This window comes from Eleutherodactylus coqui, chromosome 4 (genome assembly GCF_035609145.1).
Source record: "Eleutherodactylus coqui strain aEleCoq1 chromosome 4, aEleCoq1.hap1, whole genome shotgun sequence".
In the NCBI taxonomy this organism is placed as follows: domain Eukaryota; kingdom Metazoa; phylum Chordata; class Amphibia; order Anura; family Eleutherodactylidae; genus Eleutherodactylus; species Eleutherodactylus coqui.
The window spans coordinates 28,653,568-28,677,488 of NC_089840.1; the positions used below are offsets into that span (position 1 = coordinate 28,653,568).

General features: G+C 41.6%; 1 protein-coding gene across 1 annotated transcript in view; it reads left to right on the top strand.

The window, feature by feature from the left end:
- The window catches only part of EPHA3 (EPH receptor A3), a 375,419-nt gene that overhangs the window by 39,724 nt on the left and 311,774 nt on the right, over positions 1–23,921 (top strand). Inside the window, exon 2 of the mRNA XM_066599150.1 lies at positions 23,333–23,397. Within this exon, the coding sequence (XP_066455247.1) occupies positions 23,333–23,397 (65 nt within the window). The remainder of the gene's footprint in view (positions 1–23,332; positions 23,398–23,921) is intronic.

Genomic DNA, 23,921 nt, shown 5'->3' on the forward strand with positions numbered 1-23,921 from the left:
GTAATTAATAGTTACACACTAAAAATAAATAAAATTCAAGAACATATCTATAAGCACGTAGACTTGTTTAGTCTACATGGTCTTAGTACATCGTGCTAACAAAAGTGAAACTGCAAAGGAAAAAGCTACTCAGACAGCAACAGTTAATCCTGACTTGGCCCAGATCTGTAGTCAGAGTTTCCAGGACCAGGAGATACACTGTCATGTCGGTTTGGCTCATCTTTTAATAATGGAGATCTCAGCGCTTGTCATTTTCTCCCTTCCTTCCTGCTCCTTCTCCCCCTCACCTTGTGTCTTCTTCCAGTCTGTGTGCTGATTTCATGCATTTACTATTACTGTGCAGCAATGTGGATGTCTCATGCACAAGCAATGCGGGGTGGAAATCACCATTTAGGTAACGGTTACATTGAGCAGAAGAGGCTTTTATTTTAACATTTGTTACTGGAACTGAGGAGGCTTCCAAAATATTACCCACTATATCTTTCTTTCTTTCTTTCTTTCTTTCTTTCTTTCTTTCTTTCTTTCTTTCTTTCTTTCATTCTTTCTTTCTTTCTTTTGTTCTTTCTTTCTTCCACTCTCTCTCTTTCTTATCTCCTTTCCTTCTCTTTTTCATATCCTTTCTTTATTTATTCTCTTTCTCTTCTTCATTCTTTCTTTTGTTTTTTCTTTCTTTCTGTCTCTCTTATACTCTTCTTTCTTTATTTCTCTTTCTTCCTTATTGTTTTTTTCTTTCTTTCTGTCTCTCTTATCCTCTTTCTTTCTTTATTTTTTTCCTTCCTTTTTCTTTCTTTCTTTCTATCTTTTTTCTATTTATCTTTTCTTTCTCTCACTTTCTGTCTCTATTGTCCTTTTTTCTTTATTTCTCTCTATCTTTCTTAGCCTTTCTTTCTCTCTCTCTCTTTTTCTTATCCTCTTTCTCTTTTGTTTTCTTTCTCTCTCTCTCTTTCTTATCTGTCCTTTCTGTTTTTCTTTCCTAACTGCTTTCTTTCTCTCTTTCTTATCCTCTTACTGTCTTTTTCTTTCTTTCTTTCTGTCTCTCTTATCCTCTTTCTTTATTTCTCTCCTTCCTTTTTCTTTCTTTCTATCTTTTTTCTATCTTTCTTTTCTTTCTCTCACTTTCTTTCTGTCTCTATGGTCCTTTTTTCTTTATTTCTCTCTATCTTTCTTAGCCTTTCTTTCTCTCTCTCTCTCTTTTTCTTAACCTCTTCCTCTTTTGTTTTCTTTCTTTCTCTCTCTCTTTCTTATCTTTCCTTTCTCTTTTTCTTTCTTAACTGCTTTCTTTCTTTTCCTCTTACTGTCTTTTTCTTTCTTTCTTTCTTTCTTTTTTCTTTCTTTCTTTCTTTCTTTCTTTCTTTCTTTCTTTCTGTCTCTCTTAGCCTCTTTCTTTCTTTCTCTTTCTTCCTTATCCTTTTTCTCTTTCTTTCTTTCTTTCTTTCTTTCTTTCTTTCTTTCTTTCTTTCTTTCTTTCTTTCTTTCTTTCTTTCTGTCTCTCTTATCCTCTTTCTTTCTTAGTTCTCTTTCTTCCTTATCCTTTTTCTTTCTTTCTTTCTTTCTTTCTTTCTTTCTTTCTTTCTTTCTTTCTTTCTTTCTTTCTTTCTTTTCCATCTATTTCTTACTTATATATTTTTTCTATATTTGTCATTCACCTATCTATCTATAAGTCATTCTTGGTCATCTATTTGTTATTATTTACGCTGGAAGTACACGATCAGCAGCCGGACTATATGGCCACGGTTTAACTACATTTTTTGGACCCCAAGGCAAAGTAGTAAACATTTCATTGAGGTTTCAACTCTGCAGATTTGTCTAAACATCATTCCTTTCCAAAAGATCATATTATTTGTTCATGTTGTTCCTTCCACTTTCCTGTGTTCCTTAATGCCAATGTCCTTCCAAGAACTGTGGATATCAATTAATAATTTATTTCCTTTTCAATAAAAACGTAATCTGTAGCTGCAGATGTGCCGGCACATTGTGAGCGAGGCCTGAGCGCAGGCCATGAGACGTGTGTGGGGAACATATCTGGAAGAGGATTCTCATGTTACAAACTAAAACTCACTGAAACTTTTTTCTTCTTTTTTTTATAAAAGCAAATTGTGCATTAATAATGAGGATTTGTTTTTGCCCAAGTCAGCAAATATTATAGAAATGTATTTTCTGGCATACGGGCAAACCGCACCCTATCCACTGTATACATTCCCTAAAACGTCTAACTGTTTGGTTCTGGGCAACAATTCTCGCCACTGACTTATGATGGAAAAATAAACCAATTATGTTCTCTTAGAAGTTCAGTCACAAATAGAATTTTATATCAAGATAGATAGATCGATAGATAGATAGACAGAAAGATATAAGATAGATAAATAAGATATATATATATAGATATATTGATATGAGATAGATAGATAGATAAAAATGAGATAGATAGATAGATATGAGATAGATAGATAGATAGATATGAGATAGATAGATATAAGATAGATAGATACATAGATGAGATAGATAGGTAGAAGATAGATAGATAGACAGATAGATATGAGATGGATAGATAGATTTTAGATACATAGATAGATAGATATTAGATATGAGATAGATAGATAAATATGAGATAGATAGATAGATTTGAGATACATAGATATTAGATATGAGATAGATAGATAGATAGATAGATAGATAGATAGGAGATAGATAGGTAGATATGAGATAGATAGATAGATAGATAGATAGATAGATAGATATGGGATAGATAGATATGAGATAGATAGATAGATAGATAGATAGGTGATAGATAGATAGATATGAGATAGATAGGTAGAACATAGATAGATAGATAAATATGAGATAGACAGAAAGATATAAGATAGATATGAGATAGATAGATATGAGATAGATAGATAGATAGATAGATATGAGATAGATAGATAGATAGATAGATAGATAGATAGATAGATAGATATGGGATAGATAGATAGATAGATAGATAGATACATAGACATGAGATAGATAGATAGATATGAGATAGATAAATAGATAGATATGAAATAGATAGATAGGAGATAGATAGATACTGATTACTATTTTACTATAGTTTGGGTAAAGTTTTTGCATTAGCATTTATTATATGTTCATCAGATATTTAAATTCACAGTTGTCGTATTTTGTCTTCTATCATACTGTCTGCAGATGAAATTCGGCAAAATGTGTCTCAGTACAGTAGAGTAGCGGAGTCCCTGGGCGTCGCTCTGTGTACATGTCTTCTGTGTTAGATTGTGATATTTTTTACACATTATTTTTTTTGTGTTTGCTGTTTGTTGTAGTTTATTAAACTTGAGATAATACAGAAATATTACGTTCACTTTTGAGAGATCATTTTATCTTATGAAGTCGGGGTGCTTTACACATATTCTGAAGGAGTTGGGCTATTAATCAATAGGTAGAATTTACAGTATATATATATATATATATAGTTGGTATTAATAAGGTTTGTTATATGATTGTCAGATATGGTATTTGTGGACTTTATTCTAATATTCTACTAGAAGGCAATTTTAAAATCTGTTATTAAAGTCGTTGTTAAAGTTCTATTCGTCAGACTTTGCTAAACTTGTACATTGTCAGCACAACACAATGTACTGCATCTTGCTTTGTTATTACTGTATTTACTGTCATGTATCTGTAATCTGTTTTTCTTTGCAAATACCGCAAGGCAGAGAAAACAAATGGAAGACATACAAATGTGATGCATAGTAAAAGCGCAGAAGGGAATGCTACAAACAAACAATAGGAGGGAAAGTTGATATCTGAAAGAGACGATATTAAATATGAACAAGTAGTAGAATATCCTCTACAAGAAGAAAGGAAGTGATAGGGCCCTTGGAAACATAGAAAACAATGAGAGGATTTTTTGTTATTAGTTAATTTGCTTTTTTTTGTTTGTTTATTTTTTGAAATTCTTTCTGCATATGTCAGGAGGATAAGAAATGCAGCTCAAAAGTCTAGACTACTTTTTGTTAAATGAAATAAATACAACAAAGATAAATAATAATAACTCTGAGTACCAGTATTAACCGTGTTAAACACTTAATACACCTTAATACCCTGTTTCCCTGAAAATAAGACATACCCTAAAAATAAGACATAGCATGATTTTTCCAGAATTTTTGAGGATGCAAAATGATTTTTCAGGCTTCTTAAGGATGCTTGAAATATAAGCCCTACTCCAAAATTAAGCCCTGCTAACAGTTAATTAAAACAGTCAATTTAAATAGTGTCCAGGCAGCTATACATGTAAAAAAGTTAAACCTTTTTGGACAAAAATTAATATAAGACACTGTCTTATTTTCGGGGAAACGCGGTAATAGTAATAGTGTGCCGCATACACTGCACAAAAGTTTATAAACTTTACATCGAAACAAAAACTTATTCATGTTGCTGCAGAACGCGGTCATACTAAATACAAGTCCCATTGTCAGGAAGTTTCTAGAACTGGACACACACAGCTTAACTCTTTGCATGACTTTGGCCGCTCTGCCTTGACCGTTGTCCGGCTTAGCACCTGGTAGCGGTATTATCCAAGTTAACCCCTTCCCGCTGCAGGGCGTAAGTTTACGTCCTGGCAGCCTGGTACTTCCCGCAACAGGACGTAAACTTACGTCCTGGGGATAGCGCGGGATCACATATGATCTCGCGCTATCCCGCAGCAGGAGCCGGCTGTCAGTCACAGCCGGCGTCCCGCTGCAACAGCGGGGGACATCGGAGATGCGCCCCCGCTGTTAACCCCTTCCCTGCCGTGATCTAAGTAGATCGCGGCAGGGAAAGAGTTCACAGAGGGAGCGCGGCTCCCTCTGTGTCTCCGGCCGGAACTCGCAATGTCATCGCGAGAGCCCGGCCTGTCACCAAGGCAACAGGACGCCAGACACTGGCGTCCTGTATTGCCTATGCCTATAATCACTGTACAAGCGATAAGGCATGGCAGAGCAGTAGCTCTGCCATGCCTTATGACAGCGACCATCAGGGCAGTGGTTAAAGTCCACAAACAGTGTAAAAAAACAAACATTAAAAAAAGAATTAAAAAAATGCAAAAAAAGAGTAAAAAAACCATTTTTTTATACTTTTTCTCAGATGATCATAATAAAAGGTAAAAAAAAAATTTAATCCCACATATTTGGTATTGTCGCATCCGTAACGATGCGTACAATAAGTTGCACATGCTTTTGACTGTGCACGGAAAAAAAACGCTTTAAAAAAACGCTAAAAAACTGAGGCAAAATGCTAATTTTTAGCATTTTGCCTCACTAAAAACGCAATAAAAGTGATCAAAAAAGCCGTATGTACCCCTAAATTGTACCAATAAAATCTACAGCTCGTCTCGCAAAAAATAAGCCCTCATAGAGCACCGTACATCAAAAAATAAAAACGTTACAGGACTTTGAATGCAGCAATTTAGAAAAAAAAAAGATTTCCAAGAAAAAGGGTTTTTATTGCAGAAAAGGGGGAAAACCTAAAAAAAATGTAAGAATTTTGGTATCGTTGTAACCGGACCGGTCCGCACAAAAAATGGAATGACTCATTTATGCTGCATGATTAACGCTGTAAAAAAAAAATAAAAAAATCTATGGCAGAATTGATGCGTTTTCTCCCCCTGCTATCATTAAAAAAAAAAAAAAAGTTTTACAATATAGTTAATGTACCCAAAAGTGGCACCGATAAAAACTACAGTTCACCACGCAAAAAACAAGCCCTCATATGGCCGCGTCGACGGAAAAATAAAAAAGTTATGACTTTTGATAAACGGAGAAGAAAATCCGCCAAAAATTGTTGCGTCCTTAAGCCCAAAATAGGCCGTGTCATGAAGGGGTTAAACACCTCATAATGATAATAATTGGGATTATTATTGTTGTTCTAGCCTTCATTTTTATAGCACCAACATATTCCGTAGCACTTTGCAAATCACGGGGAACATGAGCAAACAAAACCAGATTTGATATACTCTGTTACACTAATGAACCATTTGAACAATAGCAGGGAGGAGCCTTTCAGGACCAACGGTCATAAAACCATTTTGGACTAATTCTAAAATTGATTTTTTTATTTTTTTTATTTCATAGTCTACTCACATTTTTTCTTTTTTTTTTCCTTTTTTTTTGTTTGACATTCCGGCCTTTCTTACAGGAACAAAATGGAACCCCTATCATTTTATAGGGAAAAAGGCCACTTTCCTCAGTTTCTTCTCCTTGTACTCTAATGTAGTCAATAGAACCGATTTCACTTACCGCCTAAAATAATCCTCCCAAGTTTAAAGGTATCAGATTGCTTTATGTGCATGTCACTGGTGACTAATGTAGCAGCTATGACTGCTTAAGGTCGCAGTCGGAGGAGTGATTTTTTTGCGCATGTACAGGTGTGATTCAAAATCGGCTGCATTCGAACCAATGCTTTCCAGTGGAAGTGGTCACATGTCCATTTTTATGAAGCGTAAAAAAGACCAGCAAAGACAGGTCACGTGAGTGCAAATGCACCCGGTCACGCGATTTTTCTACATGCGATGGGCGGTTTTTTTTTAACACCTGAAAAATACGCTCATCTGACCGAGCCCTAAAACAGAGGTCCCCATTAGAGTCTAAACCTGTCCCTTAACCTGGTTTCAGTACATGGCGGTAACACAGTTGGGTGCAAGTTTTTGTTGGCTATGTCTAAGAACATAGCTTCCATTCTGCATGATGTGGGCATTCTGATAGAACATCTATCTTATGTTACACATTTATATAGTGCATACGTATTCTGCAGCGCTGCCCTGGTCTACGTTCACCTATCCGTATATTCATGGAGCATGAGGTAAACCAGAGGTAACTGACACAAACCGAAGGAAAATATACTAACTCCATGCAGATGTGGGAGTTGAACCCAGGGCCCCAGCACTGCAGGGCAACAGTAATAACCTCTGAGCCACCGCGCTACCTTATTTGATCCAGAATATATGATAAATAGGAGTCCTTTCCGGAGCTTTGTCATTTTTTTTTTTTATTTTGTACCTTTTTTTTACAATAATTTTAAATAAATCATTATTTTTTAATTTTTGGGAACCTGGCCCTTATGTTTGGCACCATTTTTGCCATTTTAGCCACAAACACAGAAGGACTTAATTCTTTATAACATGCCTGTTGCGGAGAATTGCAGTATTGTATTAAAAGTAAGTAGCTTATATGAACACGTTGTAGACTCAAAGGGGTTAATGTGAGTCCTATAAAGTTCTTGAAATTCATTTTTTGGACAATTAACTTACATTTTTTTATTTTGTTCTTTATCTTTATCTATTTCTTTTTTTTTCTTCGTTTTGAGCAGAAGCAGGAAAAGAAACATTTGTTTATTTTTAAGTATCTTTTTTTACGTTTTTTGTTTCACTTTTACACGATTTCTACAACAGAACTTTGTAGGTTTTTGAATCAATTCTTTATTTGTTTTTGAATCTATGTATTATTATTATTATTATTTTTTTTTAATAATAAAAGCAACATATTCCCTTCCGGCAATAAAACAAATATTCTTTAGTCTTTAATGGCATACGGTCCGCCCGTCACCATCCAGCACACCCAGGGCAGACTCGCAGGTCACGGCCGTGTGCGCTTGAAGTGAAACAACTTAGTACAGACTTATCCTTAAGCACAGCTTTATCCCCGCAGCCTCAGCACATACGTAAAGCCAAGCAACTAATTAATTTTTTGTTTCATTCAATAAAAAAGCCTTTAGTCAGAAGCAGGAAGGAGTAACCCAGGAGGCAGTGCCGTAAGAGAAGTTAATTTTAATAAACAGCTCTGTGGGCACGGTGCCATGCGGCTCGCACTGGAGCTGCACAAATCACTGGGAACAAGGCACTTCGGAGTCGCTCATGATTTGTTTCTTTATTCCTACATAACTCCATTTACTGCTTTATTGTTCCTTTCTATTGCCAGACAATAAAGTCAAGCGTTTTTTTAAATGACAGCAACATATTTATTTTTCAGCCGCTCTGGAAATATTTCTTTGCTGCTTCACACGGCGTTATAGGCTATTCTCATAATTGCTTTCGTCCTTTTAGCCTGAAAATAAATGTAATGTAAAATACTTCTATAAATTAATATGGGGCTCCAACTCCCAAAACTTTTATTCTAGAAGCTTCCAAGGATTTATTGAAAAACGTATCTATATACTTATATGTATTTACTGTATGCACCGCCATTTAGTTGGGCGGAATGGCATATAAATTGCATATATGGTATATAAGGTTACAATTACAGAAAAGTTATTTTTCTTATATATATATATATATATATATATATAATTGATTTTAATACAACCCCTTTGTACTATTAGAACACATTAGGTTGAACCCGGGAAATCAGCTAAATAGCACCCCTTGAGTATTACGGTGGGATAGCTAATATACATAATCAGTGCCTCGGGCAATATATATTTAAAGGAAATTTGTAATCAGAAAACGACCTGTTGTAAAAATCAACTCTTTATGTTAAACATGTTTTTTTAAGAATGGATGATTTTTTTAAAAGTTTTGATTTCACGATTAAAGATAAGCGAACGTGCTCGTTTAGAGCAATTAATCGATCGAGCATCACTTTTTTCGAGTAACTGCCTAATCGGGCGAAAAGATTCAAGGGCGCCGAGGGTGAGCGGGAGGTTGTGGTGGGGAGGGGGGGGGGGGGGGGGGAGAAAGAGCTTCCCCCTGTTCCCCCCTGCTATGCATGACCGGGCAAAGTTTCATATGTACAGCGCATGAAACTTTGCCCGTTCACTAGAGCAGTTGTGCTTGGAGAAGCGCAGCTGCTCCTTGAAGAGAGAGAAGAAGCCGCACAGGGCTTTGGGATTTCCCAGAGCAGGGACAGTGAGCGAAGCTATGGGGGGGGGGGGGGGTTTCCCCAGAGCAAGGAGAGATAGAGGGGGGGGGGGGGAGTGGGAAACCCCCCATAGCTCTGCTCACTGTCCCTGCTTGGGGGAAATCCCCCATAGCAGTGCTGTCTATGAAGAAATCCCAAGGGCTTCCCAGGAAAGCATGGGAGGAGGAGGCAAGGCTAGGGGGACCTGTCCCCCTTAGTCCTGCCCCTAGCCACACCCCTCCATGGTTTTCTATGGGGATTCACACAGAGAATCCCCATAGCAAGCCATGGAGGGGGTGTGGCTAGAGTTAGGGCCAGAGGCATGTCCTTCTAGACCTGCCTCCTCCTCCTATGCTCTCGGGGGGGGGGGGGGAGCCCTGAAACCTGACCCCCCTCTCTCTCCCCGCTATTGGGAATTCCCTTGGGAAGAGAGGTGGGGGGAGTCCCCTACTGCCCCCCACTGCTGGGGAATTGCCCAGCAGAGGGACAGTAGGAATACACCGCTGCTTACAGCAGGACTTTTGAAAGGTGCTGCCCAGAAGCACCTTTTAAATGTCCCATTGTAAAATCCTGTCAGTTCCCGCAGGGAGTAACGGAACCCGCAGGGAGTCCCCTCATCCCCACAGGTACTAGCAGGAGTTAACAGCAGGACATTTAAAAGGTGCTTCTGGCTAGAATAACCTTTTTAATGTCCTGCTGTAAGCATCAGGGAAGCTATTGGCAGCGCAGGAGTTTCCATTAACTACTGCTCCCATAGGAGTCAATGGAAACTCCTGCCGGCATGCACCGAAGATAGTGCATGTTCTATCTTTTTTGGTGAGCGCCGTTTTGTGCTGCAAATTCCTTGCATATGAACGCTTTTACAAAAACCGGTTCTTTAATAAGCGTTCAATCTCAACGCAAATAAAACACCTCCATCTGGCTGTGCCCTTAGGGCTCAGTCAGATGAGCGTTGTTTTTTTGCAAAAAAAGCATTCTACGCATCTTCAAAATGTGCGTGACTGTAGCTCCGTGCCCACTGCCGCTGGCCCCATTGAAAACAATGGGCTGCCGGCAACGCCTGCAGTGATTTTAAGGGAAGGGCTTGAAATATAAGCCCTTCACTGAAAATTATTCCTAGCTGCCGTAAAAAAAAGGCACTCAGGTATTCCTTGAATGACAGCTGAGCGCTGCCTTTGATTGGTCACAGCGCTCAGCCAATTAGAGGCAGCGCTCAGCCATTCATTGAATTTAAAAAAAAACAAAAACGCCCGTCTGACTGAGCCCTTAAACTTGTCTCTGCGCAATATGATAGAGATTTTGTCTTTGTTTAACCAGCAGTAAAAAGGGAAAGGGAGAATCCTCTGGGTGACACAGGAATTTATGTCATGAGAGCTAATATGGCGGTAGATGTTCTAAAGACATTAGTACACTGGAGGTAATGTCTGTGACCGGTAAATCACAGACACTGGTATTTGCTTTTTTCACTACTGTTATATTGACATACTAGATTTCTTTTGTTCCATTGCTCATATTATATACTCCCACTTTGTTCTGCTTGTCTCTAAACCCTTCCTGGGTTTACATACCAACTCTTCATTAGTGTAGGGTCAGGAAAATATTTTTTTCTAGCTGAAACATTGTTAGAACTGCCTAAAATAGTTTGTTATTTGTCCTAAAATGATAAAATAACTAAAAATGAGTCTTGAACTATTTAAAGGGAAGGGCAGGCGCTCAGCTGTTATCAATTGTGGGGAGCTCAGCCGCTGCAGAAGAAATGTGATATTTCATGCCGGCCTTTTAAATGAATTGTTGACTATGTAATAAATGCACTTGGTAGTTGCCAACATAAATTTGGAATGGTTGACTATGTAATATATGATTAGGTGCCAACATAATTTGGAACATTTAAAGGGGTTGTGCATTATAAAATCATGGCTGCTTTCTTCCAACCACAGCAGCACCTTGCCGTGGGTTGTGCCTGGTATTGCAGCTCAGCTCCCATTCACTTCATTGGAGCTTAGCTGCAATATCATTGGCCAGAAAATGGCGAAAAACATGCAGGGAAGGAAATGGAATTGACTCGAGTACCGCGTGGTGCTCATCTTGAGTAACGAGCATCTCAAGTACCCTAATACTTGAGCGAGCATCAAGCTCGGACGAGTACGTTCGCTCATCTCTACACACAACCCCATGGACAAGGGTGATGCTCTGTCTGGAAGAAATCAACTATATTTTCTAACCCTCGAAATCCCCCCCCCCCCCCCCCCCCCATGGGACCCACCTCACAATGCCTTGGAACTTCCGCAAACCGATCATTTTTGGAGTAAATCCCCTTCGTGGTCAACCCCAAATTTCCTGGACTGTTGGCTGGGCTGAATCCAACAGACTGAAGGACACTCTTAGTGGTTCTCTGCTCTGGCTCATAGATGGGGTCCTGAATCTCCTCTTTGACATCCCCATCTCCATATGGAGTTTGGGTTGATTTGACCCGTTTCAGTAAAGTGAGAGGTTTCCTCGTGAAGGTTGTGCCATGGGCACATTGTGAATGTATTTGCTTTGCGGTATTATTTCATACTGCTTCACTGTTTATTCTTGGTTTAGTGGCTTTGGAATCATTTTGTCATTTGGCCTCTGTGGTGCTTGTGTTAAACGACTTGGGTCTAAACTGAAAATTATAATATTGTGCGCACGGTATTTCTAGGTTTTCTCTATTTTTCCATAAAAAGTCCATTATTCGGTGTAATTTGGCGTAATTACTGAACATGTTGCTTTTCTATACTGCCGTTTGGTTGACCCGCTCATAAAACCGTTTGGCTTGATTCAGCCTTCTCCCACAACTTTGGCAATGAGTGTGTAATAGATTCCTATTTGCTATGATTCGGCACAGATGTTACTGCTCTGTCTTTTCAGGAGCGGAATACAAATATTTCATCTATAACAAGATTCCTAATTAGAAAATATGGAGATATTAGAGCGACCAATCAGCAGTCCAAAGGTGGAATTGCAAATAAGAGCCCTCTGTTCATTCTAATTGATCCTGGCCGCTGACTGCATCCATCCGTGAGCCGATGCCATCAAACAACGCCAACACCTGACTTTAACACAGCAATTTCTTCTATAATGGGAATTCTGTGGATTTGACCATTTTGGAACATGTACTTTACAATATTATTATAAGACCATAAATGTAGCTTAAGGGGGTTTTCCACGCTCAAAATGGAAATTCTGAAAATGCTGAACTCTAAGAGGCTAAGTAGCACCAACCTGCACCTTTTATTTGATGCTCTAGACCCTTTTCTTCATCCAGTACATGCACCACTTCTGCAATAAACACAGCAACATACAACTCCCAGCATGCATAGCGCTTGTCTCCCAGCCAACTTACAGGGCCTACAACTTACTAGCATCAACCTCCCTTTCAGAGTACCAGAGAAAGCCAGTTGAACTTAGTGCTTCTGCTTTTGTCCTCCCATCAGGCACTGCTCACAGGAAGTTGGGACTATGGACAGGGGAGGAAGTAGCAAATGTTGACAAGTTGTCGGAGGAAGTAGAGATATTTTTTTTCAGGCGGAGGGTCACATGACACAGGAAATGAAGAAAGTAGCTAGAACTGGTACAGTGAACCTATTACAATGTGGCGTATTGTGATAATGTACATTAGATTTTAAAATGTTAGTTTGTGCCTGGAATACCCCTTTAAAGGAACACTCCAGATAGTCTTCAAAAACTGTGTGATGCCCAGCAGAGGGCTTCACGGGGCAATAATTCCCAATTTGATGGTCGATCTTCAAATCCCTTTATCATGCACCATCCCTTCAAGCCTTACACTGAGTATAACTCTGTGTCTCATGTCTATCTGTATCTGTTGCTAAGATGAGGTAGAAGTGATGGTAGAACCGTGTCATGCCAGTTTGTTTCATGTTGGCGCCACTTGGCTATGGCATAACAAGCCATTATAGTCAATCACTGACCATGCAAGTGTAGATGGGGGCAAATTTGGATTGTTTCTTTGGGTCCTTCCCATTTTTGGTTTCTTTAATGTATTATAAGCAGTTGCAATGGACTCCGGGAATATATGACTGCTGAGTATGCCTTAGTTTGGCCACTCTCACTATCAAAATTAGGACTTTTTACCCTGGAAAAAAGACGTCTAATGGGCAATCATATAACTATGTATAAATACATGAGGGGACAATACAAGGATCTCTCCCATGATCTTTTTTGTACCCAGGACTATGATAGTAACAAGAGGGCATCTGCTACATCTAGAAGAAAGAAGGTTTTATCACCAACACAGAAGGCGGTTCTTTACTGTAAGAGCAGTGAGACTGTGGAACTCTCTGCCTGAGGACGTGGTGATGGCAAAATCCATTGAGGAGTTTAAGAGGGGACTAGATGTCTTTCTCGAGCGGAAGGATATGACAGGATATACACATTAGGTAACCAACAGGGTTGTTGTTCTGGGTCTTATATTCAGGTAGGAACTATCAAAGGTTGATCCAGGGATTGTTCTGATTACTATTATGGAGTCGGGAAGGAATTTTCCCCCAAATGGGCTAATTGGCTTCTGCCTTTTGGGGTTTTTGCCTTCCTCTGGATCAACTAGGGGCTGAAACAGGCTGAACTGGATGCACATTGTCTTCATTCAGCCCAACATACTATGTTACTATATTGTTGTGGGGAAAAGCATTATCATCTGACGAATAAAGCTACAAGTAAATGAGCCTTTGGTCAGCTGCCAAACAGCCGGCGATGTCCTCTTACTGACCACTACATATTACGCTTTAAATGAAGTGAAAATGGTGGGATCCGATATAAAAGTGAGTCGGGCTCAAGACGACTTCGCAGAGGACAAGGCTTAATCCCCAATATTAAAGTAATAAATACTAATGGCTTGTAAAAGGGTAATAAATACCGCTGACGGTTTAGACCTCGAATGTTCCAAGGCTGATAGAGAATTATGAATAACAAGGAAAACCGAAATAAAGCAAATATTTTAAACAATACGTATTGGAGCAGATTTACATCTTACAATGGTCTAAGTGAAGTGTGAAGAGTGACAAATGTAAGAGACACAAGATATTAGTCACAGCTGGTGGCACCTACATGTGCCAGTCTAGCCAGCCATGAGATCTGTCAGGTTTCATCCATGAGCTATGTCCGTTTCTGGTGGTCTGAGCTTGGCCACGCCTCATAATGGTAGGTCCCACCCATTGTTTAAAAGTGCACAAAACTTCAAAAAGTTGCAATTTTAATGCCAGAATTCTGGTGCAAGAGGGTTAATACGTATCCTTAGTCTACAACAAAAACAATTATTTCCCCTTGACTCCAGTAAACCACTTGTCTTCTTATATAGTTCCAACACATTCTGTAGCGCTGTACACAGATTGTCACCCTCATCTGATATCTATATCCCGGGAACACTCGCTGCAGCCAAAGAAGCCAACTGACCTACAGTTTCCATATGCTTTTAGCATGCACTGTAGGAAACCCACAAACATGGGGAGAACATGCAAACTCCATGCAAATGTTGACATTGATTGCATCCAGTGCTCCACTGAGCCATGTAGTACAGCCGGAAGAAGATCCCCGAGAACCTTCTATGCTACAATCTTAGGGCTTAGTCACACGGGCGTTTATTGCCGCGATTTGCGCATGCGCATGCGTCCGGCGACTTTTTAAAACCATTGCTTTGCAATGGTATCGGACACATGAGCGCTTTTTATGCGCTCGTCCGATAAATTAGAGAACAGAAATCGCAGATCGCACCTATCTGCGATCTGCGATTCCTGTTCTCTTCTCTATATGCGCTCAACGGGGCCGGCGGCAGCAGCGCCGACCCCATTGAGAACATATAGAAGATAAATCATTCTTCTCTGCCACAGCTGTAACAGCTGTGGCAGAGAAGAACGATGTTTGCCCATTGAATTCAATGGAGCGGCAATACAGCCGCTCCATTGAAAGCAATGGGCTGCCGGCGTGCGCGGGGTTAATTGTCGGGAAGGGGTTAAATATATAACCCCTTACCTGCAATGCATCCTTAAATGTGAAAAAATAAAAAAAAAAGGATGTTCTCACCTGCTCCCGGCAGCTGGAGATCCCGGCGGTCGGCCTGCAGTGGGTGTGAAGGAGGTGTGACTCAGGCTTGCCCCTGATTGGCTCAGCCTGAGCCAATCAGAGGCTGAGCTCAGTCACACCCATTCATGAATTCATGAATGGGTGTGACTGAGACTTGCTTCTGATTGGCTCAGCGCTGAGCCAATCAGGGGCAAGCCTGAGTCACACCTCCTTCACACCCACTGCAGGCCGACCGCCGGGATCTCCAGCTGCCGGGAGCAGGTGAGTACATCCTTTTTTTTAATTTTTTCACATTTAAGGATGCATTGCAGGTAAGGGGTTATATATTTAACCCCTTCCCGACAATTAACCCCGCGCACGCCCGCAGCGCTTGCATTCAATGGAGCCGCTGTATTGCCGGCTCCATCGAATGCAATTCGCTGGACAGCTCCGGCCCGTTTCTAATGAAACGCGGCTAGGAGCAGATTTTCGGGCGATTTTTGGGCCGATTTTTCGGCGCCGGTCACGCGATTTGCGCATGCGCATCCGTCATGCGATGTGCAAATCGCGTGAAAAAACGCCCGTGTGACTAAGGCCTTATCTTGTTGCAATATCGGAGAAAGCGGTATGCTAACAGGGGATGGAAAAATGCCTCCATAGCGCCACCTACTGGAAGGTTACTTCCCTTTAAGTCAGTGTTTGAGTTTTCAACAGGCCTTACAACATGATGAAAGGCCCTTTTACACCTGTTGGGCGCAGATGTCTGATAGGCCAGCTCCGTACTCATTACTCCTATGCTTTTAAGCAGGAACGATCGTCACTGAGTGAATGGAGTTGGAGCGGGCTGAAGATCGTACCGGTCCACCCGCCTTCATTACAGTAAACAGGAAGCCGTTCATAGACTGCCTGTTTACACCGGCCTGGAGACCCTGGAGAAGACACTAGCTTGGCTTGGTGTCACGCGGGCAAATTTGTGTAAAGAAATACGCAGCATGCTCTATTTTCCTGTGTATTTGCAACAGAAAATTAGACATATTGAACTAATTACACTAATTGCCCATTGCAATCAATGGGAGCATTTTTGTGTGCTTTTTGCACGTGTGTAAACAACACGCATCAAGCAAATACGTAGCGCAAATGCACGCATAAATGCGCCTATTACCATGTGATCGTGGGTCTTTGGGCGGCTTCAGTCGACCGTATTTGCGCACAATTTGCAAAATTTGCATGCAGCTTGCGCTGACAGTAGAACCCATTGTTTTCAATGGGTTCATTCACACTTTCGCTTGAGCGCGCAAAAAAACCCACAACTCGCTCTATTTTGTGCGCATTTGCACAGCTAAGGCAATATAGGAGTCTATGGGGGTGAGCAAATGCGTACCCGATCCCCACAAAATGATTAATTAAGCTGCACAGCCTTTTCAATCACAGCGTTGGTGTATCCTGCGCCGATGTGAAGGTCCCCGGGGGCGCACAAAATGTGCATACGGTCGTCTGAAGCTGCCCTCAGACATGTTGCCAGGCCTGTTGAAAGGTCGGACATTGACTTATAGTGAAGTCGTCTTCCAATAGGTAGCGCTGTGGAGTACTTCTCTATCTCCTATTTGCATACCTTTTCCCAGGGGGCTTTGCTCAGCCTATAATAGACTCCTGCACCAACTTGGCGCTCTCCACAATCAGAAACTTTATTCTCCCAGACCAAGAAAAAAATGAAATGACTTTTTGCCAAAACTCCATTGGTTTGTTTTTACCGGTGGATTGTTCGGTATTAAGTAAGTACTATATATACTTGTGGGAAAGTCGGATCGCCTTCTAATCCAGATTTCGGATTAAATAATTGCTATTATTGGCTGCCTTCATGACATGGAGATTGTGCTTTGTGTAGAATGATAAGTCCTTAATAACTATTTTGCTTGGATCTGTAGTTTTGTAGTTTAGTAGAACAGAATACCTATTATTAAAGGGAAATAGCCAGTAAATGCGCTGCGCGGCGCCATTAAATACGCTTTTTGGGTTTTTTGGGCCTATAAAAAAAGCAACAAATTTCCGTTTGTTTGTTTTTACAGGCATTATTTGGCTGTTTTTTCACATTTGTTACATTAGTTTTTTTTTTCGTTTTTATTACCCAAAGAGAAGACTATGGAAAAATACGTGAAAAAAGACTTTTAGCTGCAGAATATCCACAGCAGATCAGTGACATGTGAACGCACCCTCAGGCTGCACAGTGTCTGCAGCGGACATTTTGCCGCGCAAATTCCACGCCAAAAGTTGTGCCGTTTGATGCGGATTTTTACATGTATTTTGGTGCAGGATTCCCCCCACCCCCATTCAATGGCGGATATAGACGAACGTGGTTTTTTCCCACTATGCGTATGTGATGGTCGCGGCCGCATAACGGACGAAACGAAAACACTGATTTTAGTGGTTTCGTTTTCACTATCACTGTTCTGGCCCGTTGGTTGTGCAAACTTCGGCGCTCTGGCACAGCCTTTTAAATTATGGCGCTGGTGTGCCCTGCGCCGATGTAAAGGTCTCCGGCAGCGCAGAAAGCACAGTGAAAAGTGTCGATATGTGCGATAGCACGAGTATCACGAGCATTTTAGCGCTTATGCATGTTAAAAGGAGCCAGCAGGATCTGATTGGATACCTAGAGATATGTCTTAGGGCGGCCTCACATAAGCGTACGCGTAAATAAGCTTGTCTCAGCGCAATTTATTTGCACTATTAACCCTTTGCAATCCAATTTTGGACTCAGGGTTTCCTAGGGGGCTTTCTCTTTCTGCCATTATACAATGGCACCACCTGCTGGCTAGAGCCAGTACTGCGGTATGGGACATGCTGGAGAGGCCCCCGACAACAGAGCGACCAATAATATATAGTAAGAATACCCTGCCGGACGTCTTCCAACATCGCAGCTGTACAGCCTTCAATCAGAATGTCTTCAGACGTCAGACAGTGGATTGGAAAGGGTTAATGAGGTTAATTCGTTTGATTTGCGTGCGTATCGTCACGTAGTACTGTACTTTTTGCGCACGCAGTGCAGTTCACACATCCCTTCCGTGGATTAGAAGGCTATTTAGCCTAATGAGGTTCAGATGTGTTCTTTCTTGCAAGAAATTGCGCAGCGTGCTGAGCATTGTCGCACTTCCCATAGACATTTATGGAGCCCTCGGTGCGCAAGTATACAGGAAAATAGAACAAGTCCTATATTTTTTATGCACGCGAGAATGGCGCACACAAAACGCGCTCGTGAGATCGAATCCATTCACATCATTGGGTCCTATTCTCTGCACATGGTGTGCAAAACCACGCGCAAATACAGTCATGTGAAGAAGCCCTTACATTAAATCCCCCATAGCGGTGAGGCGCCCATCATAACCGAATTCCATATCGCTACAGGACCTTATAAAAATACCGTACGTTTGACAACGCTCCATTTCTGTGTGGTCTTTAACCCCTTCCCTCCCAGCGCAGCCGGCAGTTTTCCTCTTATCTTGTTATCCTGCCCTTTTTCGCGCACCTATAACACTTATTTTTGGCCGGTGGATCTGTACATCCGGCTGCCAAGAAGAACCCATTATGTATTTATAGAGAAATCATATTTTGCTTTGCTAACTACGTCTTACAAACACGGGTGAGCTCTGCGCGGCGCGGCCGCTGCCAGCAATAGCATCCAAATCCCTGTTCTCCCTGTATTTATCCTTCTTGTTAAATATCGGGGGCTCGGGATACAATTGCCAGATCCCTTTACGGGCTCCTAACCTCGTCCTGCAGTGGCGGATTATGCTGCCCCTTCTGTATTCTTAGGGTTTATATGGTTTCTGTTGGGTTAGACTTTTGGTTTATTATTTTATATTAGCAATAAAGTCCATTGGGCGGAAAGATAGAGTTGGCTCTAGAAAAAAAAACGCCAGTCATTTTGTTCATTTTTCATGGAGCATTAACCACTTCAGGACCGCTGAATGACTATAAACTTCCCGTGGTCCTGAAGTATGTATGGAGTAGGCTCAGGAGCTAGCAGTTGGTAATTGCTGTAATGAGAGCACTTAACTGTTTAGGTCAAAGCTGACCATGTGTCCAAACAGTCAGCGGGTGGGCCTTCTCCCGTGTCTCACGCCTCCCCCCCCTCCAGGGGGCCTCAGAGCCTCTCCCCCTCCCACAGCACAAATGGAGGATGCCAATGGGCTAGCATGGCACCCTGGAGCCTTCTGAAGGCTCCCATGATTTCCACACATGGATGCCTTTCAAGTCCTGCCTTGAAAGGCAACATTAAAAATTGCTATCTACTGCAATACTGAAGTATTGCAGCATATAGTACAAGTGATCAAAGGATTGCACGTTCAAGTTCCGTATGGGGACTAAATAAAAGTGTAAAAAAAGATTTAATGAATAGAGATGAGCAAACGTACTCGGCCACGCCCCTTTTTCACCCGAGCACCGCGATTTTCTAGTACTTCCGTACTCGGGCGAAAAGATTCGGGGGGTGCCGTGGGTGAGTGGGGGGTTGCAGCGGGGAGTGGGGGGGGAGAGGGAGAGAGAGGCCTCCCCCCTGTTCCCCTTTAAATATAAGCCCTTCCCTGAAAATCATCCCTAAAATGTGTTAAAAATAAAAATTATATATACTCACCTCTCCTCAGCTGCCGGGGCTCAGGCGTATCTGGCCTGTCTTCTCCCTGCACTGCTCTGAATCTGTTTCAGCATGCGGGGATAGATCCCCGCCTGCTGAAAGGGCTGTATCTGATTGGCTGAGCATTCAGCCAATCACAGGCAGCACTCAGCCATTCATTAAATGACAGCTGAGTGCTGCCTGTGATTGGTCACAGTACTCAGCTAATCACAGGCAGAGCTTGGCCATTCATTTTATCGTTTTTTTAAAATTCATTATGTAGCTATCCTCCCCATATATATAAATGTGCTATTGTTACCTCAGTCGTTTCTCTCTTCTCATAGTCTCTTTTTTCTCAGATGGTCATGTGAACTCAATTCTGACCAGCTCCGATCTACTTGGGCTTATGGATTCATTTTCTAGTCAAATTCTCAGCTTGTTTGATGTTATTACATGGATCTACCACAGAAACTGCCTGCAAGGGAGAATAGACTCTCCTGTCACAGTTACTGATGATGATCACACAGCTCCTGTCACACAGGTAGAGTAGAGGAAATCACAGCTCATCCTCCTCACTGTATACTTATGCTTTGTAGCTTATTTAGGTGAGTATAGAAGGCAATGATAAATAAATGGTACAGCCTCTAGCTCAGGCCGAATGCACACGACCGGGTTTGATTCCACATGCCTTCCTGGATAGTGTTTTCTCCTGTACGACGGATGTGCCGGCCGGCGCACTTAGGCAGTACAGTTATGACCTCTCTGTTACTAGGCAGTGATGTGGATCACATGGCCTTTCTGCAATTATGATTGTGGAAGGGCCGCAAGAGGGACGGCTTCCATTGACTCCAACGGAAGCCATCCGCACGGAATCGGCTCAAAATAGAAAATCACAATTGGTTTCCGCTTGTGGGCATGGAAACCTGGTTTCACATTGCCTGTCATGGCAAGTATTTGCTGTGGAATCCGGAGGCAGACGCCCTCTCTGCATTCCGTAATGCAAATCTGGCGTGTGCATTGGGCCAAATACTATGCTGATGCATCATGGGACAGATGTGTAACTGACAGTAAAAAAATCGATGGATCAGACAGGAGGCTGCACTGCATGGAAGTGGCTGCAATACACAAAGGAAACCTCAATACACAATCAGTTGAGGATGCAGGGATGGAAAAAATGTGTTTTAGCTGCAGTGGCCCTTTAAGAAACCGAAGTTTCTTTTATGCCAAATGACACTTTACATGGTGAAAAAACCCATCTTATGCCCTATTCCGAGCAATAAGACATGCCAATGAAGGTGCTGTGTCTATGTATATTGGACCGGTGTCTATGTGCTGTCCGATGCCAGTTCTGCTTGAGTGTCTTGGTTGCAACTCAACGTTACGCTACTATGCGCACTTAGCCTTAGACTGATCTTCTAGGAAGAAGACTTTGGACACTTCTAATTGTGGTCCCTATTAGTGTTTTCTTTGACTTTCTCCCAAGGAAATCAGCAGTGGATACATCTGTAGTAAGTGCTGAGCAATCACAAAGCCAACGCAACGACTTAGATATGAGCGGGCAGAGCGTGTCAGCCGAGTGATAAGTAGCGGACCGTCCTCTGTTTCCTGTCATTTGCTTTCACAATGTCTATTGATTGCGCCCAGTCTACACATCCCGCTAATGAAAACGAGCTCAGGCATTGATTTTCTCTTACTAAGCAGGGAGGCTTGCTGTTCTGGATTCGGATTGAGTTGTGTTATTGATAGCGGAACCATATTGATTTTCCTGTTTGCTTTCCCTCTTTACGTTTTATTGATAATATTAGACTAAATTCCCTTCCATAAGCCATTTTATGATCATTTTTTTATATTGTATATGTAGGATTTGACTGTATATCTTTTTCCAGGACAGATGCCCTTTAAACCTCGGTTCATACCAGCGTGAAGAGGATGTGAGTGGTTTTCTGTTGAGCGCTCCGCATTAATCACTTCCTTCCTATAAATGTCATTCACTAACCAGATTCTACAAGCTTTCGAACGATGTTACAGTCAGGCCTATGAAGTTATGGATGCATTAAACCATATGTGGTCATGCAGTTTGCATGTGCCGTGTTCACACAGTGCAGTTGAGTTTATGATGAGGTTTTCAAAAGGTGCCTCCATTTATATAGTTCACCGTGTCTCCCGCTAGAGATTTAAAAAGTGACCTTTGGAGATGCAGTCGGGAAAGGAGGCGCTCTAGGAGCTTTGGCAATTATAGAATGCATGAAACCTTTCTTTCAAAGCTCCTTTACAGGACACTTTCAGGCATACGGTTATGTAAGCAATTGGACTACCTGCGCTCCAGTCAGACTTCCCACTGTCACTTTTAACCCTTTGCAATCCAATTGTGGATTCAGGGTTTCCCTGGGGGTTTTCTCTTTCTGCCATTAAACAATGGTGCCACCTGCTGGCTAGAGCCAGTACTGCGGTATTGGACATGCTGGAGAGGCCCCCGACAGCGGAGCGGCCAGTAATATACAGTAAGAATACCCTGACAGACGTCTTCCGATATCGGAAACTGTACAGCCTTCAATCAGAATGTCTTTAGACGTCAGACAGTGGATTGGAAAGGGTTAAACGTCTGGCGGGAGATATGTTAAGTTGCATAACTGGAGGAAGCTTTTCAAAAACACTTTTTAATTAGACAAATTGCTAGTCCGAGCTCTAGGATATACAGTAGCTTTGTTTATTTCTTTGCTTGGTACCAAAATGTGAGATTATATAGATATAGTCTAAAATAGATAAGTCATGTGACAGGAACCAAGTCTGAAGAAGGTCCTCTGTAGCACCTGAAACGTTGTTCTGTATTGGTAGTGTCTATAATAAATCTTAAACTGCAAATTTACAATTTAGTGGTGTCTCTACTTTGGATAGATGGCAAAATCACTACAGGAACACGCAACTAAACTTACTAGCGTCCATCTGTTGGTTGTTGTTACTTCTATGGAGAAAGGCAGCCATGATTGGTTTCATCGCCCTTGCCATTGCATGAAGCTGTAAAGGAGTCAATTCACATCTCCAGAGAAACCGCATTGTTAGTAGAGGAAAATGAGTGGAAATGGGAAACCAACACTGTCCTGAGTGTTGAAACCCATTAATGGGGAGGGGGCTCATTTTGATTTTTGATATGGATCACCCTATTGTTTATGTATCACTCTTATACATAAAGCTCTCCACGGTGCTGAACCGCCCTATATCTCCTGCCTCATCTCTATCACCCTACCTCACACGACTACGGTAATATTCTTAGACTAACATCCTCTATAATTCAAATTTTCCACTCCAGTCATTAAGACTTTTCCTGACCTGCACCAGTTCTCTGGAATGAGCTACTTTAGACAATCAGCTATCACCAATATCCACAATTCCACTGTGCTATGGTCAGTGCTTTCTGCTTCCTCCGCTGTCCATAGTGACAGCAGCATCGGGAATCAGTTGATCGGTGGGAATCCCAGCGGCTGTTCTCTGCTGGTGATCTACTGATGATCTGTGAGTCATCAATAGCAAAAATAGGTAAAAATGTCACAAAATACCCTTTTAATCATCCTCCGCCGCTCTCGGTTAATCATTTTGCCTGCGGTTTCTTTCTAGAACGCCTAGAGTGTTTGTTTTGAAAACTCCCGACTCCTTTGTGGTCCTGGTGTTCCGACTCTTTCTATTTCATCTCTCTGTTTCTCATTCTGACCCACCAGACCACCTGAAAAAATGAGCAGGGACGACAAATAAACACGTCTCGTAGGTTCACCGGACGCAGACAGATATCTGTTTATTTATTTGGTATTTTCTCTTTCTTTTGTAGTTAATCTGCTGGATTCTAAGGCGATTCAGGGGGAGCTGGGCTGGATCTCCTATCCGTCACACGGGGTGAGTTTACTAGACTGTGAAATGGGAAAATGCTGTTTCAGAACAATATGCTATTTAACGACTGTTTCCTTTTTCATGGTACGCTGCAGAATTGCTAACCCTCTTCTGAATGTCAAACTCAAAGAAGCGCAGGAAGATGGTTTGTGTTTATTTCTAAAATACCTTTTAGAAGACGCCTCAGCCCGAGCGCACCGCCACCGGGAAATACATTTGATCAAATCATTAACCCTTGTTTGGCCCTGTGGCTTTTATGTATTTACAGTGTATATTTCAAGGAAAGAGTTATGTCCTGATATGTCAATATGTATGTTAGCTGGGGTCTACATAGAACTGTTGGGGCTCCAAAGGGAATCTCAGAATTGGCCAAACCCCCTGTAACACTAAATAGAGCAATTAACCCATTAATGACCAGGCACGGTAAATTTATGGCGCCTGGTCCTGGGCTTAATTACTGTGGCGCTTTAAGCCTCCTGTTTCTGCAATCAATTAGAGGCAGGACGGGTTGTCAGCTTTTAGTGATAGCT